The following is a 14,492-nucleotide window of genomic DNA, read 5'->3' as shown; positions in this document are numbered from 1 at the left end:
GTTGAGCATCCGCCTCGTATGCGGGAGGTGCGGGGTTCGATCCCCAGTGCCGCCGGGTACCCACCGGTGATACAATGGGTACAAGCTTTCCCCTGGTCTGGTGCTCGGCTTATTTAGGGTGAAATGCTTGGGAAATGGGTCTTTGACCCCACCTTGAGAAAAAGAAAAAATACCTTGTGACATGGCGCTCTTTGGCCATAGCTGCCCTTGCGCCATAAAAATCCATAATCATCTTCATCATCAAGTCCACTTGCTTTATTCCAGCATTCAGCTGCAACAGAATGTGCGCTTTTTCTTTAAGCGAAAACTGGCGTCGCTTCTTTTTAACGCGGGGGCCAGGAGAAATTGTCAGCAAAGCTAATGCACAACACAATCACAGCGCCGATAACTTTGCAGATCCTACCGTTCGCTGTCGACGTGGTAACACTGCGCTGAATAGGCTTAAGACTATGGCGCAGTATGCGACCACACGCTGAATGGGTGATAATGGCCTTACCCTTTGTATCGGGCGGCAGCTTGCGCCGCCTAGCCTATATTCATTCAACGCGACACTAGCGTTGATGCCGATGCCGCTGGGGCTGTATCCGTTGCAACGGGTTCCCCAGCGCATAGCTGCTGCTTCGGATGATGATGATAGGCGTCAACTTCAGGGATTTCGTACGAAACTTTGACGGAACTTCGCAATAACGAAGCATCTTGCGATGATTGCGAGATTAAATTGCATACGTTATTCTGAAATATTCGGTAATTTGAAATTCGTAGTACTGAAAGTTTTCTACATTTAAAATATAGGCATTTTGGCGGGGATTTTAAAAAAATTCGTAAATCTCAAAATTTTGTTAATCTGATGTTCGTAGTAACGAGGTTTTACTGTATACGGTATTTCTATGATAGCCACTTACTGCGTGCAGATTACCAAGCACAATAGTATAGTGTTCCTCCATCTTCAGAGAGAACACATTTCTCAGTGTTATCGATGGACTCCAGAGGGCCTTCTGTCGACGTGCAATAGTGACGAGCCTTGCTGAGCGCATCGAGCATGTGGGCACTAATTGTCATCAGTGGTGTCCTGGTTATCCGTGACGTTGGCAATGATGTCTTCGTCTGCAAGCTTTCTCATGGTCTCTGTGTTGTCGTCCGCGGAGATAATGTTGTCTACCACTGCCCCATCACAAATAGCACCAGCAGATTCGGACAACTGCTTCTACAAATCAAAACCCGCAACGGCTGTGTCGAGCTCACCTGACAAAGAATTCGTTTTGTCTTCTCCAATAACGCAGAGACCAGGAGAATGTTGAAAGCAAATCATAGTTTCGTTTTTGACATCATTCCACAACCAACTTAGTGCAGGCAGTCTGCCTAAGAGGTCGATTCTTGGGTGTCTTCCAGTCCTTGGGTCCTACAGGAGCCATTTAATCAGACGTTTCTTAAAACCAACCTTCCTTCCTTCACCACACTGATTATCCCCAGATCGAAGGGTTGAAGCACCGCAGCCGTGGCCCAATGGTTTGGGCACCCGTCTCGGCTGCAGGAAGTTCGGAACCCTCCGGCGGACACTCACCGGTAAAAATGGGTCCAAGCATCCCTGGCTTTCTTTCGGGATGTACACTTGGGAGAAGCTCTGTAAACCCCCCTCGCGGACCAAGCCCAGTTTGGAACGACCTAGCAGCCTGCTAAAGGTGGTGCCCGTCGGCCAACGGGGTTCAAATGCAAGCAAAGCCTCGATGCACTGTCACAACAGCCTTTCTCCTCCGTGAAGACAAAGCAGCCCTTCCGCAGAGAAGATAACTCCCTCAGCGCCACGGTGTCTCCTTGACAACACCTCCCCTCTCGCGAGATGCACACAGCAGCAGGATGCGAAGTGCAATGTTGCTGGAACTAGCACCATAGCGATGGGCACCAGTGTAGTGATCTTGGCCTATCGGGCTGTCGTTGCAAGCCTTCAGGAACTTGATAAAATGTTTTAAGGGTTATCCACGCTCTTCGATTGGACCTGTAAGTCGCGAGTGGTCCAAGTTTCATTCATCCATCCATGTTCGTGGCGAGCAACTTGAGATTTCTACTGACCTCGTTCAACTCTTGATAATTTCTAGTTTGATGAAAAAAGGGATGTTTTGCTGATGGCAGCACCAAACTTGCAAACTGCATGCTAGTGCAGGCACAACAGACGGCTTTTTTAAAAACTCATATTCTCGTTGGCTTGATACGTGTTTGCTGCCTACATCACAGAAAATCCATGTCGTCATTGGTCTGCACGTACTATTTACTACCAATAGCACCCGCAGTCCATGCGGGAAAGCTAACCTTCGGAGGTGGGCTGAGGGAAAGCCAGTGTCTTCAGTCGACCAGATTTGTCTTAAGTTTGGCTGAACCTGCAGGGAAGCTAGCCCGTGGACATATATTGAGGGAAAGCCAGCCTCTTGAGTCACCCGGTGTTGTGTGAAGGCTCTGTCAGATGTGACGTCTAGTTTTTGTACGATATAGCCATACATTGTTCTATGCATCCACATTGTAGCTCTACGGTGCTCAGGAATTATTTGGGATAAAGGATAATTCAGTCTAACTGAGTTCAGTATAATCGGGTTTAACTGTATTCCTAGTTGTATCCACAAACATGTCATCAAAAAAAAAATGTGGCTGGTGACACATAATTTCGTGAAAAATTATAAGGTGTGCAACTTTATGGAATCACGAGAAACTAGGGGCCTTACTCATAGCCCGTGTGTCGCTTTGAGGCATTAACGCTTACGATTTATACAGTGGAGCCTCGTTATAATGAATAGGTAAAAATCGTGAAATAGTTCTGATATAACTGAAATTCTTGATCAAAATTTTGCCAAAAACTGATGCACGAAGTTTAGTCAGTGGGAGAGACCTTTTTCGTAGTGTTAGCATCCAGTTAGGATGGCTTCCTTGCATAAGCGGAAAATGGGTGCTGGAAAGCTGCAACAACCGACCCTGTCGCTGGTTCCGGGGCACAAGTGTGTGCCGGCTGTTCTCACAGCTATATATGTTGCTGTGGCACAAACGCTTGCCGCACCACCACCAGTAAGCCGAGGAGTGAAACAAAGCCTGCCGCTCGATATAAAGTGAGAAATGCATGTGTTATTTCGATATAGCGAATAATTGGTAACATCCGTCTTCGCTATAACAAGCGTTGGCTGTAATTCACTGGAGTGCTGGAGCTAGATGTACCAAATGTTTCAGCGTTGGCTACTAGGGGGGGTGAGAACATTGTCATCGAGAGCTGGTGAAGACAGGCAGGTGCCAACAGTGTGGCTGGCAATATACTATGTGTAAGGGGATCACGTGGCCAATCATGTGTCAGTGGACTGTTGGTAGCAGTTCATTTTGCACTGAACATTTCAGGTTTATATGCCCTATTAAACGACCCATATGGCCTTGTGACAATTACTGGGCATGTCCCATTTCTTTCAGCACCTGTGCTCTAGGAATTGAAGTCTGGAGTAAGGGCCACTGAATGTGAGGTTGTCTCAGTGAAATCGAGCGTCAGGTAGTGCTGTGCTAATACTTACTTACTTACACTTGGTGTTAGCAATGTTGTTTGCTGTCAAAAATTCTGTTTTGCTTACACTGAGCCAATTACATCACCAGCCTGACTATGCCCACTGCAGGGCAAAGGTCTCTCCAATTAACCCTGTCCCTTGCCAGCTGCGGCCATCATATACCCGCAAACTTGTTAAATCTTATCCGCCCCCTGCTTCGCTTGCCTTCTCTTGGAATCCGCTCCGTTACCCTTAAGGACCAGCAGTCATCTTGTGTTCGCATTCCATGCCCTGCCCAAGCCTCCTCTCAATTCAGACTAGGATGTCATTAAAGTGGTATTCACACAGGGGACATTGGCGCAGATGGATGTGGATAGGAGGTGCGCAACGTCACCAATCCGCCTAAAGGGATGAGCAAAGCGGCCGGGCTGAAGGGGCAAAAACAATACCTCCTTGCAGGGTTGTGCCGGTGTCAGGACAGAGGGGGCAAACAGAATAGAAACCGCCGGCCGAACGCATGGTCCCCTCCTCGGTCAGCGGAAGCTGCGTTGCCACGAGCACTCTCAATGACGTGTGCGCAGCCGCAGTCACTTAGGCGGGGATTCCATCGCCATGTGAATACCGCTTAACGCGCTGTGCCCGCTTCCGGTCGCTTAACGTTACACCTATCATTTTCCTTTCCATGGCTCGCTTCGTTGTCCTTAACTTAAGCTGAACGCTTTTCGTTAGCCTCCACATTTCTGCTTCATAGTTTGCCTTACATCCAAAGCGCACGCTTGCACATTTCACTGCAACAAACCTTGGCTGGCACATTCTGGCTTTGTTTTACCTCTTGCCACAGAACAACGACATAATAGTGTTGGTAGGTCGAATCACTTTCACTCAACCCACCGCCAAAAAGTAATGCACACTCACTGAAAATTACACTGAGCGCCTCACAGCTTCGACCGTGATTTCAGTGCTACCTCTTTGTTTTCGTCCAAATCTCATCCAAGTTTCAAGAACGAATGATACGTGGCAGAGTAATATGGTTTCATGGACGCACTACCTCCGCAGCATTGCCTGCTCTGTATGAAACGGGGTATAGTTATTTCACCCTCGTGATCTGGATCTGCAGTCAATACCTGCCCCCAAATAGATGTATTCCCTTAGCACTTGCAGCACCTCGCTACCAATTGTAAACTGCTGTTCTCTTCCGAGATTGAACATTAATTTCGTCACAGGTCTGACCGCCGCCTTGGTCAGTTGCTCCGCAGCCGCTGGGGATTGAGGGTTAATAGGTTTGTTCATAAAGGAGCCAATCATAGCATACTAACCAGCCCCTCTTGCATACCCATCAAGGTGAGCTTTGTTTTTCCCCCCCCTTTTTTTTTTCAACTTGAGCTTGTACAGCTCTGCACTAGATGTGAAGCATATGCTATACAGGAGACAAGGGTAGTGTTGCAGCCCAGCCACTTTCGGCAGACTGGCGTTTTGTAGTTTGTGTATTTGTCACAAGCTGATGTGTTTGTTTGTTGTTGTAATTTTTTATGGATTGCCAAGGAGGTGCACATTTGTTTCCCATGGATTTGAAGTGCCGTGTTTTAAGTTGAAAACTGGTTTTTTTTCAGGAAAGGAAATGACGCAGTATCTGTCTCACATATCTGCTGATACCTGAACTATAAGGGGAAGGAGTGAAGAAAGAGGTGCCACAGACTCCGGAATAATAATTTCCACCACCTGGGGATCTTTAACAGTGCGTGCACTGACATTGCACAGTACAGAGGTGCCTTTTGCCTCCATCAAAGATGCCACGGCCGGGTTTGAACATTTTTCAAGTTGTGGTTTTGTGCCTTTTCTTTTTGCAAATAATGTCCGTGTCGTTAGAGGATCTGCACCAAAAATATTTGCTGTGCAGTTTTTCTTACTCTTTTTATACCCTTCTCACATGCCTGACACAACAGGTGGCTGCTCGGGTGTCCAAGGGGAAGCCGGCAATGGCTGCAGTGGGACGCCTGCACAAGACCCCACGTGTGGACGAGCTGGTCTAGGCCCTCTTCACAAGCGTAGCTGCAGGATGTTTAAAATAAACTGTTTTATGTGTAGCTGAACTAATCCGCCTCTTTTCACAATATCGCCACAGATTCAACAAATTGTTGTCAAATTAAGCTCTGCATGGATCCTACAGTCGGCAACCGATTAGTGTGGAGAATCTGGGTGGGCGCCCAAGTGAAGGCGGGCGGGCGGGGCGCAGTTATTTTTAAAGCGAGAGCTGCTTCAAGGGCCTTGTTATGCAGAAAACCCGGCGTCGGCTGCGACTATGTGTGAGCCGTGAGCAACGAAGGTGTTGCTTTAGAATCCTGCATTGGTCGGCTGGCATGGCAGCTTGGCGCAACTTATTGGTGCAGTGGTGCCAGAATTAAGACGCGCTGCTGCCCCAAGAGCTGACGCATGGCCTGCGTGCCACAAAATTTGACTACTATTCAAACTTTAGCAGCGGACGACATTCGAAAAATCTACCAATGTGTGAACCTGCTGAGAATATCAGCCCTGCCGTTGTTCCCCTGGAAGTCTGACTTACGAGGTGGTTCCAACGTACAAATTACACTGTGGTTTGGCAGTGCTTAAAATCAAGGCATTCTTATAACATTGGTGGGGGGCCAATTTCCAGTTGTCAACTGTCCCAACCTCTGTCCCTTTAAACAGGGCTTTCTTGCAGTTTCTTCACCTTTGAAAGTCGGCAACATCCTTGCCCAAAAGGGTACGATGGTGCTGCCGCGGGACTTTTTGCATTGTGTGATGGCAGAGATTTCTGCCTGTGTGACAGCACGGCATGCTCTTCAGGGCAGCATGCATTGCACAGTGCAAGTTATAATCCATGATGAACTGAAATGGTTAATCTGGATTTTTTTTCAGTCACTTAAACCAAGCTCCCATTTTATAGGGCACTAAGAAGTACATGCTACATCAGAAATGTTGCCAAAGTAAAACTGCGGTACTTGTAGACAGACGCTGTGTGGAGGAAGACTTTTGCAAGCTTTTTTAACCACAGTTGAGAAGAGCAGCCACAAATTATTCTGTAAAAGGGCATTTTTCTACCCTCTGAAACAATGTAGCAGCATCGTATTTGATGACAACATATGAAGAGTCCACAAAACCAGCTTGTGCATGAAATGGACTCCAAGTCAACGTAGGAAGCGCCGCCAAGTCCTTTGTTCCATGCAGCTTGCAGCCCTGTTGTTAGTGGCATGCTGCAAAACATCAAAGTGAAAAATCACCATTTTTTTTTTACTTGGTTAAATCGGGAGATCAAGTTTCAACTGTATACTTTTACTTTTTAGCTCTTCCCCCAAAAAATATTTTAGAAATTGTGAGCTTTGCCAGCAGAACAATGGTGTTCTTTCAACAAAAGTCGGTCAACTCTGTCAGTAGCATGTTCGTGCAGTGTAAAATCCACACTGACCTGTCAACTAACATAAAATCGAAGTGGCAACTACTCGAATCAAGTGCTCAAACCATTGCTTGTAAATTCCATGCTTTGCTTAGAAGGCTACACTTGTGGTTTTCTATGCATTCGTGTTGACCCCCCAAAAGACATTTGAACTGACGCTATGCCACAATAGGAGGAAGAGATGCTCACATCTGAAAAACTTCCTTCCATGGGGGCTTCACGGCTGGCCAGACAGAGAAATGCAACAAGGCAGTTTCTGTTAATTACTATTGCGAGCATCAAACAACTTGCAATGTCATTAGCCAAATGGTCCCAAATCCAACGCAATAGCTACCTTATTTACTCTCGTAATTAACCCACATTTTTTGCAGAAACGTTGACATCAACAGGGTTCATTCTACTGAGTAAAAAAAGTTTTGAGATAAAGTACATGTCTGCCCCTGCTGCAAAAGGTGTTTGCTGTATCATGGCGTGAGCCGACAATTTTGTGACAGTTGAATATAGCCAACTGCAGGAACATGCTGAACACCGGCTTTGAAGGTCAGGTGCACGGTTTCGGCACGGTTTCTACGGGAGGTTTTAAAAAAAAGAAGCCAGTGGGCTGATTATGTGAGTGGTCTGATTATGCTACTGCTTTCTCGAGAAAGCGCCTCACAGATGCGTATTCTCAGGCCAGAGTTGGATGACCCAGCACACTGGATGTTTTAATGGGAAAGCATTTCATGTCCCAAAAGCCATTGTCTATAGCACGAAATTAGGAGGATATCAGAACGCCAGTGTACGATGTCAAAACACGTGCAGACATGAATGACAAGATGTAACTCAACATAGCATGATTCAACACTTTACAAGTTGTGTAGTTATGGCGTGTAGTCATAGTCACAATGCATGACTGATTTGACATGGGGGTTTAACGTCCCAAAGTGGCACAGTCTATGAGGGATGCCGTAGTGAAGGGCTCCGGAAATTTCGACCACCTGGGGTTCTTTAACGTGCACTGACATCGCACAGTACACGGGCCTCTAGAATTTCGCCTGCATCGAAATTTGACCGCGCCAACCTGCGCCTTTTCAGTCAGCAACCTGACTCAACCGAGTGCCATAACCACTGAGCCACTACGGCAGCTTATGATGCATGACTCAGCACTTTACAAGCAATGTAATGTAAGGTGTCGAGAGTTTGTACAATGTATGCGTAGTCATAGCATGCAGTCACAGTGGTGGCTCATAATTCTGCAACATAGCATGGCTAAGCTCTTTGCAAGTAAAGTAATGCAAGGTGTCTGTATAAATTATGCATAGTCATGCCAACTAGCCCAAGTAGCCATTCTAACTTGGCACTTTAATGCTCACACGTAAGCAGTCTTGAGTGTCTCTGCTGAATTTTTTTTTTAAACGGCATGGTACTTTCATATTTGCTTGATGAGTTTAACCACTTGAAAGCTGTTCACTTCCCTGACGTCAAGAAGCATGGCCAAGCGAATGTGAAGTTTGTTTGCAGTTTGAAATGAAGGGTCAGTGTAGGAGCTCTACCGTGAGTCATGAAGCCATCCTGGTCACCACATCTTTGAAGGCCGCAGCCGTTGCAGAGTCGCCAAACTGGTCCATAAAGTTGACCCCATGTTCCAAGCACTCAGCAAGCCTGGGCTCCAAGGGGATCCGACCTATGCGTGTGTGACACCATTTTGACGCTGAGAACAGCAGAGTTTGTTGCACAACAGGCTTTTCTTATGCATATTCCAGATGAGCATCTCCACATCTAATTCTTAAAGCCTGTAGTAATTTTTATTTCCTTGGTTATTATGGGTGTTGCTGTAGTGCTGCTGTGCCCCAAAGTGACTTTTGCTATCTGGAGATGTGGAGCCCAATCGTGGGCGTGATACTAAGGCACTTTTGAAAGAGTTATGTGATGGCTTAAAGACAGCTGAAGACCACACTCGTAGTATTAAACCGTGACGACAGCCTCCAGAAACAAAATGAGAAAACAACTGCTTTGGATGACGGAATAATGTAATGGTGTTTGGAATTAAAGGAAGCGAAATCGATGCAATATGCCTTGACCTTTTAAGGCTTTTGACAGTGATTTAATTTAATTAACAAAGTACTATTAATGGAAATTAATCACAAACTTGTGCACTTGATAACAGCATACCTAAGCAGAAGATCCTAATTTGTCGAAATTAATGGCAGTAAATCAGAATTATTCATTTCATTCTGCTTCAAATGAGATTCAATCTGACGCGCTCTGCGGCCACAGAGTCTCTCCTTTGCTACAGTTAAAAGCCCCTCTTGACACACTGCCTGCTACTCTGACAACCACCGAGGAAAAGAGTCTCCAGAGCTGGTTACGTGTGAGAAGGCGTAAGGGACCCCCCCCCCCGCAAGGCTCACTTTGTGAACGCGGGGTCACCCAATGCTGCATGGCTCTACGTAGCCACTGCTGCGACGCTGCCGCACCCCTTCTGATCTGCGCGCTAAGGCCTAAGGCATATGGCGCGATAGCTAATATATGCATAATTAGTCTTACTCTACTTAACATTCATAAATCCCTGTCATGGTGCAGCGGTGTGACAATGCCCATGTGGGATGGCAGGTGCTGCCACTAGTCAAACTTGTGCGATCCAGGTTGCCCCTAGCAACCTTGAGAGGACGCCATGTTTTATGGGTACCATCGAGTGTTATCTCTCTCTCTCGAACATACGCAGGTTTTCGCTAAACAGGGCACGTAAGGCCTTAAAAAAGAGAGCTACAGTAATAGAGGTACGCAAGCATATCAAGACCAGGAAAAGTTTTGTATGAAGCGAAACTCACCCAGGAAGGGTACGCTGACCACCTTGGCCAGCTCTTCGCCACCTCCACTGGAGAAGATGTTGCTGCACTCCTGCAGAGAGGCATCCATCTTGGAATGTCAAACAAAGGGTGTATTAGCGTGCCATAACAGACACGGTAGGCCGCAGCAACTCACTGCGCAGTTGGGGCAGACAAAGCCGCTCATGTTCTCCACAATGCCCAGCACGGGCAGGCCTGTCTTGCGGCAGAAGGTCACCTCCCGCAGCACGTCCCCCACCGACAGTGCCTGCACACAACAGGGGGGGGGGGGGGATCACAACACTACCCTCGTGGATCACTGGTCAGTATGCTGTGCAGTCATGAATACCAATCCATGCTATGGGAGAGCTCTGTAAGATTCCGACAAAAAGCTAACTTGCAAGCTGCTGTGGGTTGGCAACTCAAAGAAGGTGGCTTTGGCAATGGCCCACTGGTGGGCCAAAAGGGATTAGGACACCGAAAACCACTGCAACTGCATGAGAGACTCCTCACCTGTGGTGTGGTGACAAGGATGGCGCCATCAGGGTTGAGTCCCCGCAGCACTTCAACAGTGGACATATGCTCATCCGAAGTGCCGGGGGGCGTGTCCACCACCAGGTAGTCGAGCTCACCCCAGCAGACATCGACCAGAAACTGCCGAATCATGGCTGCATGCAAGGGCACGTAGATTTACTTTGGCAGATAATTTTGGCTCTACTTAGATGAGCTTGGGAAAAGGGCAAAACAGGATGCAATGAGGACACCGCCTCCTCGGTGTGGTGGTCACCAGGGATGGCTGGCACTATTTGTCAGTCACTTGAGATGCCTCGCACCTCTGTGCCACACAGCTCTCTCTTGTTCATTTTGTGAAAAGTCCTTTTTCATCACATGGCCGGAACTATGCGTCACCCTTTCTCATGGGATTCTAAGCACTCCACATCTGAGCAACCATTGCTGCTAACAAACAGCTCTGCGTATAAATCCAATCTTGTGAGGCACTGACATTGTGAAGGAAGATTGAAAGTATTGCCATGTAGTGGTGATGGCAGTCCAGAGGTCAGGAACCAAGGCGCCAAAGCAACAACAGTCTGGAACAATGTGGAAGAGTCGCTTGTGGCTGTAATCATTCGAGATTAGAGCGGTTGCATCTTGCATCACAGACAAAATGATAGAGGCGAGTACTGGCAGCTTTGAGCGTCAACGAACAAACAGTACAATGCAGTATACACAATGCAAACTGAGTTTTTTTCAAGAATGGTGTTTATTTGTTCCTCGCAAGTGTTGATAGAAATCTTTAGTGTTGTAAAAATAAATGTAGGCACAATGTCCTCCATGGAACATCCTCACAAATCTTTTCCTGCTCATTATTAAGCTTAAAACACTACACATGTCAACATATTTGCTTGTCCGGTAATCGCTACCCAAGACACCCTACAACACGACAACAGACTCGGCACACGAACCCCACTGAGTGTAGGTGATGTGTGCCGCCTCCCGGAACTGAACCTATCAAACATATATTTCTCGTCAAAAGGAGAATTTTACAAACAAGTGAAAGGAACGCCAATGGGAGCCACCACCTCTGTCGTCATAGCCAATGTAACCACGGAACACATTGAGAACGAGCCATCAACTCATTCTACCCACAACCAAATATTTTCCTCGGGTATGTCGACAACTGCTTTGCAATCATTCAGAACCAGATATTTAATTCATACTAGAGGTGGAAAAAGAAAACTCCCTGCAGTTTTTGCACATCCTCGTATCCCGAAAACACGGTGCCCTTAAGTTCTCCGTATAGCGCAAACCAACTCATTCAGGCCGATATCTCCACTCCATTTCGAAACCACCCAACAGTCCACAAATCAACAGTGGTGAAGTCATTGTTCAGGAGAGTTGAGAGACCCACTGCACCATAGAACTTGACAGAAGAAAAGAACAAAGCACAATATTCAAAGAACTCACCATGAACGGCTACCCAAAAAACTTTATTCGCAAAACTATGTCTCCAAAAACACAGCAACATGCGCCGAGAAATCAACACACAACCAATGCCGCCACCAAAATACGTCACTTTATGTCCGAGATGCCAGCGAAAGGGGGTCTCTGGATTGCGCACAAGTCTACCTGTTCCTGAAGACTGGCCACAAAGAGCCCAAGGCATTATCTACAAAATTCCTTGCGCCAACTACGATGCAAGCTACATCGGCGGAACCAAAAATCTAAAACAAAGAATATGGCAACATAAAAACGACACCTGCAAGAGAGCGCAACCCTGTAGCGGAACATAATGAACTTCAACGGAACCAGCGTCCTCGGAACCAAACCAAATTACCAAAAAGGGCTCTTACTTGAATCCTGGTACACTCAAACTGCCCCGAACAACATCAACCGCACAAGGGGAAACCTGCCCGCAATATATGTACAGGGACTTTGCTCTGCAGCTCAAAGAAGAAAAGCCACCATTGAGTGCCTCCCCGCAGTCCGACAACGTGACTGGTAGCCTTTCGCAACACCACTGTCCTTGTGTTGACCTCCTGCTCCCCTCCATGCCTGCTTAAAGACGCTCGCTACTGCCTCCAGTCTCCCCTGAAGAAGGAGCAGAGCTGGCTACGATACATATTTGGTGTCAGAATTTTATTCGTCCTCTACCCGCTTCAATATGATTTAGCAAGTGATGAGTAAGTTCCAAGTGGCGCTACATTGAAATAATGAGTAAAATCTTGCATAAATCGGGGATGAATGTGGTCTGTACATTTTGCTCATGCTCAGTGCAGACTGAAATAATTAGCTACATCAACATCAAGCTGCCAAACACTGCGACTTCCCAGATTCACACCATGCAACAAACACTCTACTGATTCCGAAATCACAAAAAATGCCTGAGGATTGTAAAGGCTCTCACAAAGGCCTTGCCTGAGAGGCAGCATATCAGAGACTCCAAACGAAAAGCTTGAATTCCTAGACTGTACACGAAATCAGCCCCCTTACATCAACCGCACAACACAATGGGAAGGCGAAAGGCAAGCCCACGTTTGCCTCTGCCGCCGCCCGTCCTCTCTAGCATTACAGCCTTGACCAGACCACCCAGAAGGATTAAGGGCTCTCTCCTTTCAGTTTATTCCTCTCCGTTTGAGACTTGCATGCTGAAAGTTGACTATCTGCAAACCACAGTAACTGACCATGCTTCTTGGGCCCCCTCCAGATGATGGGGTCATTCTTGTTGGCTAGGAGGAACCCAATCGACATCACTGCCAGCCGCTGGCTTGCATCTGTGTACACTGGAACCCACCTGCAACAGTCACAAGAACGTTCACTAGGAATTCCACTAAATTCCTCCTCGGGAGTATCTGGCAAGAGCTTTCCCACAACAAAATGTGGAAGGTCCAGGTGTAGTAGGCAGCAAAGACCCCACTTTAAAAGTAATGACTGCACTTTACAAGCTACAATGACTGTTCTTAAGAGGGACGAGTGAGTGGACGTGTCATCCAGTCTTCCTTTGTGTGCTATTATTTCCCGCTTAAGAATGCCCAAACCTATTCTTTGTCACAATGACTGGCCATGAAGTAGATGGAAATGCAGAGTAGCTGCTAGCAGGAAAGCCTGCACAACAACCGACCTTGCAAGAGAACTCATTCACCAAATGGATATACACAATGGCTTTCAGGACGTGGCGATCAGTAGTACTGTCAAAGGCCAAGTTTACATGCTCCAAGGGAAAGTGCACCCAGGTGGATCATCGTGTCGTCACAGCCGTGCACGTACCCTTGCGGGCACTGGTGGATGCTGTGGCCATCCAGGTTGAGCATCTTGGGAATGCTGGGCCCACAGAGGTCCACATCCAGCAGGCCCACCTGAAAGCATACCGGGCGACGGGGCTCGAGACTTGCGCACCCTAACGGGAGCCTATACCTTCTTGTCCAGCGAGACCAGCGTCAGGGCCAGCTCGACAGCGACCGTGCTCTTGCCGACACCGCCCTTGCCGGACAGCACGAGGACGATGTGCCGCACACCGGGCAGTACGCCGTCACCAGCTGCGTCTGTACGCTCACATAAATTCACACAGTCTTTGGAACCAAGAAATCAACCAATACAGTAACGCATTTACGTTAAGTTGCTCAATTTAGCAGCAAGGCTGGCGCGCCAGAGAAATAATCCTGTCCAAGCTCGAGCACATGTGGTGCACTCGAAGCCAGGTTCATTTTTTGGCGCCCCCCGTCAGACAGATGATCGCGATTGACAACTAAACCGCATGCGCCATACAGCTATTATACTGCATGCGCCACAAAACGTCTACTTTTCAACAACTTACTTGTTTGCGTCTCCATATTTTGCGGGCTGCGCCGCTCAGAAGCCGTTTCAGTCATACTATTAAGCTATTAACTAGAGGGAGAGCTGGCAGCGCTCAAGTTCGTTAAGAGGTGCAGCACTCTCACACGATTGGATGGATGGATGGATGGATAAGGCTGAACCCTTTAAATCGGGCGGCGGCTCAAGCCACCTAGCCATTACTTATGAAACTTTACTCTTGTCTTGATTTTAGCCACCAATCAGATAACCTTCGCTTGGTTACTTCTACCCGCTTAAAATCTACTTTCCCTTCACTGTCCTTAAACCCCAATGCCTTGAATAAATCAGCCCCTCTGCTTTCCACTGTGGGGTGAAGCCCTTTACAGAAAAGTATCAAGTGTTCAGCCGTTTCCTCCTCCTCTCCGCGCGCAACGCATAACGTGTCTCTCTCGTGGTACC

The 14,492-nt window shown here is 47.4% G+C and overlaps 2 protein-coding genes across 5 annotated transcripts in view; one reads left to right on the top strand and one right to left on the bottom strand.

Moving 5' to 3' along the window:
* UQCR-C2 (Ubiquinol-cytochrome c reductase core protein 2) overlaps positions 1-5,596 on the top strand; it is a 37,912-nt gene extending 32,316 nt beyond the window's left edge. Inside the window, exon 13 of the mRNA XM_077633596.1 lies at positions 5,450-5,596. Coding sequence (XP_077489722.1) covers positions 5,450-5,536 — 87 coding nt within the window. The 3' untranslated portion in view covers positions 5,537-5,596. The remainder of the gene's footprint in view (positions 1-5,449) is intronic.
* A 906-nt stretch (positions 5,597-6,502) lies between these two features.
* Positions 6,503-14,216, bottom strand: Nubp2 (NUBP iron-sulfur cluster assembly factor 2). Of its 4 annotated transcripts, none has more exons than XM_077633598.1 (10): positions 14,056-14,216; positions 13,656-13,783; positions 13,509-13,597; positions 12,926-13,035; positions 10,257-10,411; positions 9,901-10,011; positions 9,747-9,834; positions 8,469-8,599; positions 7,126-7,159; positions 6,503-6,736 (listed from the first exon to the last, which is right to left on the bottom strand). In XM_077633598.1, the coding sequence occupies exons 1-8, from the start codon at positions 14,108-14,110 to the stop codon at positions 8,475-8,477; spliced, it is 861 nt and encodes a 286-aa protein (XP_077489724.1). In that variant the 5' UTR covers positions 14,111-14,216; the 3' UTR covers positions 6,503-6,736; positions 7,126-7,159; positions 8,469-8,474. The 4 variants fall into 4 exon arrangements, with proteins under 4 accessions (XP_077489724.1, XP_077489726.1, XP_077489723.1 ...); XM_077633600.1 differs by having other exon boundaries at positions 9,747-9,816; positions 14,056-14,213; XM_077633597.1 differs by lacking the exon at positions 7,126-7,159 and having other exon boundaries at positions 14,056-14,215.
* Positions 14,217-14,492: the final 276 nt, after the last annotated feature.

This window comes from Amblyomma americanum, chromosome 8 (assembly GCF_052857255.1).
Source record: "Amblyomma americanum isolate KBUSLIRL-KWMA chromosome 8, ASM5285725v1, whole genome shotgun sequence".
In the NCBI taxonomy this organism is placed as follows: domain Eukaryota; kingdom Metazoa; phylum Arthropoda; class Arachnida; order Ixodida; family Ixodidae; genus Amblyomma; species Amblyomma americanum.
The sequence above is the reverse complement of the archived record's forward strand: the minus strand, read 5'-3'. Positions and strand labels throughout refer to the sequence as shown.

Excerpts from the sequence above, each read along its gene's own strand:
- Nubp2 (XM_077633598.1), bottom strand. The coding sequence starts at position 14,110 with ATGACTGAAACGGCTTCTGAGCGGCGCAGCCCGCAAAATATGGAGACG. Across the intron at positions 13,784-14,055 it reads AAATATGGAGACGCAAACAA|ACGCAGCTGGTGACGGCGTA; the intron begins GTAAGTTGTTGA and ends GTGAGCGTACAG. Across the intron at positions 10,012-10,256 it reads TCCTTGTCACCACACCACAG|GCACTGTCGGTGGGGGACGT; the intron begins GTGAGGAGTCTC and ends TGTTGTGTGCAG.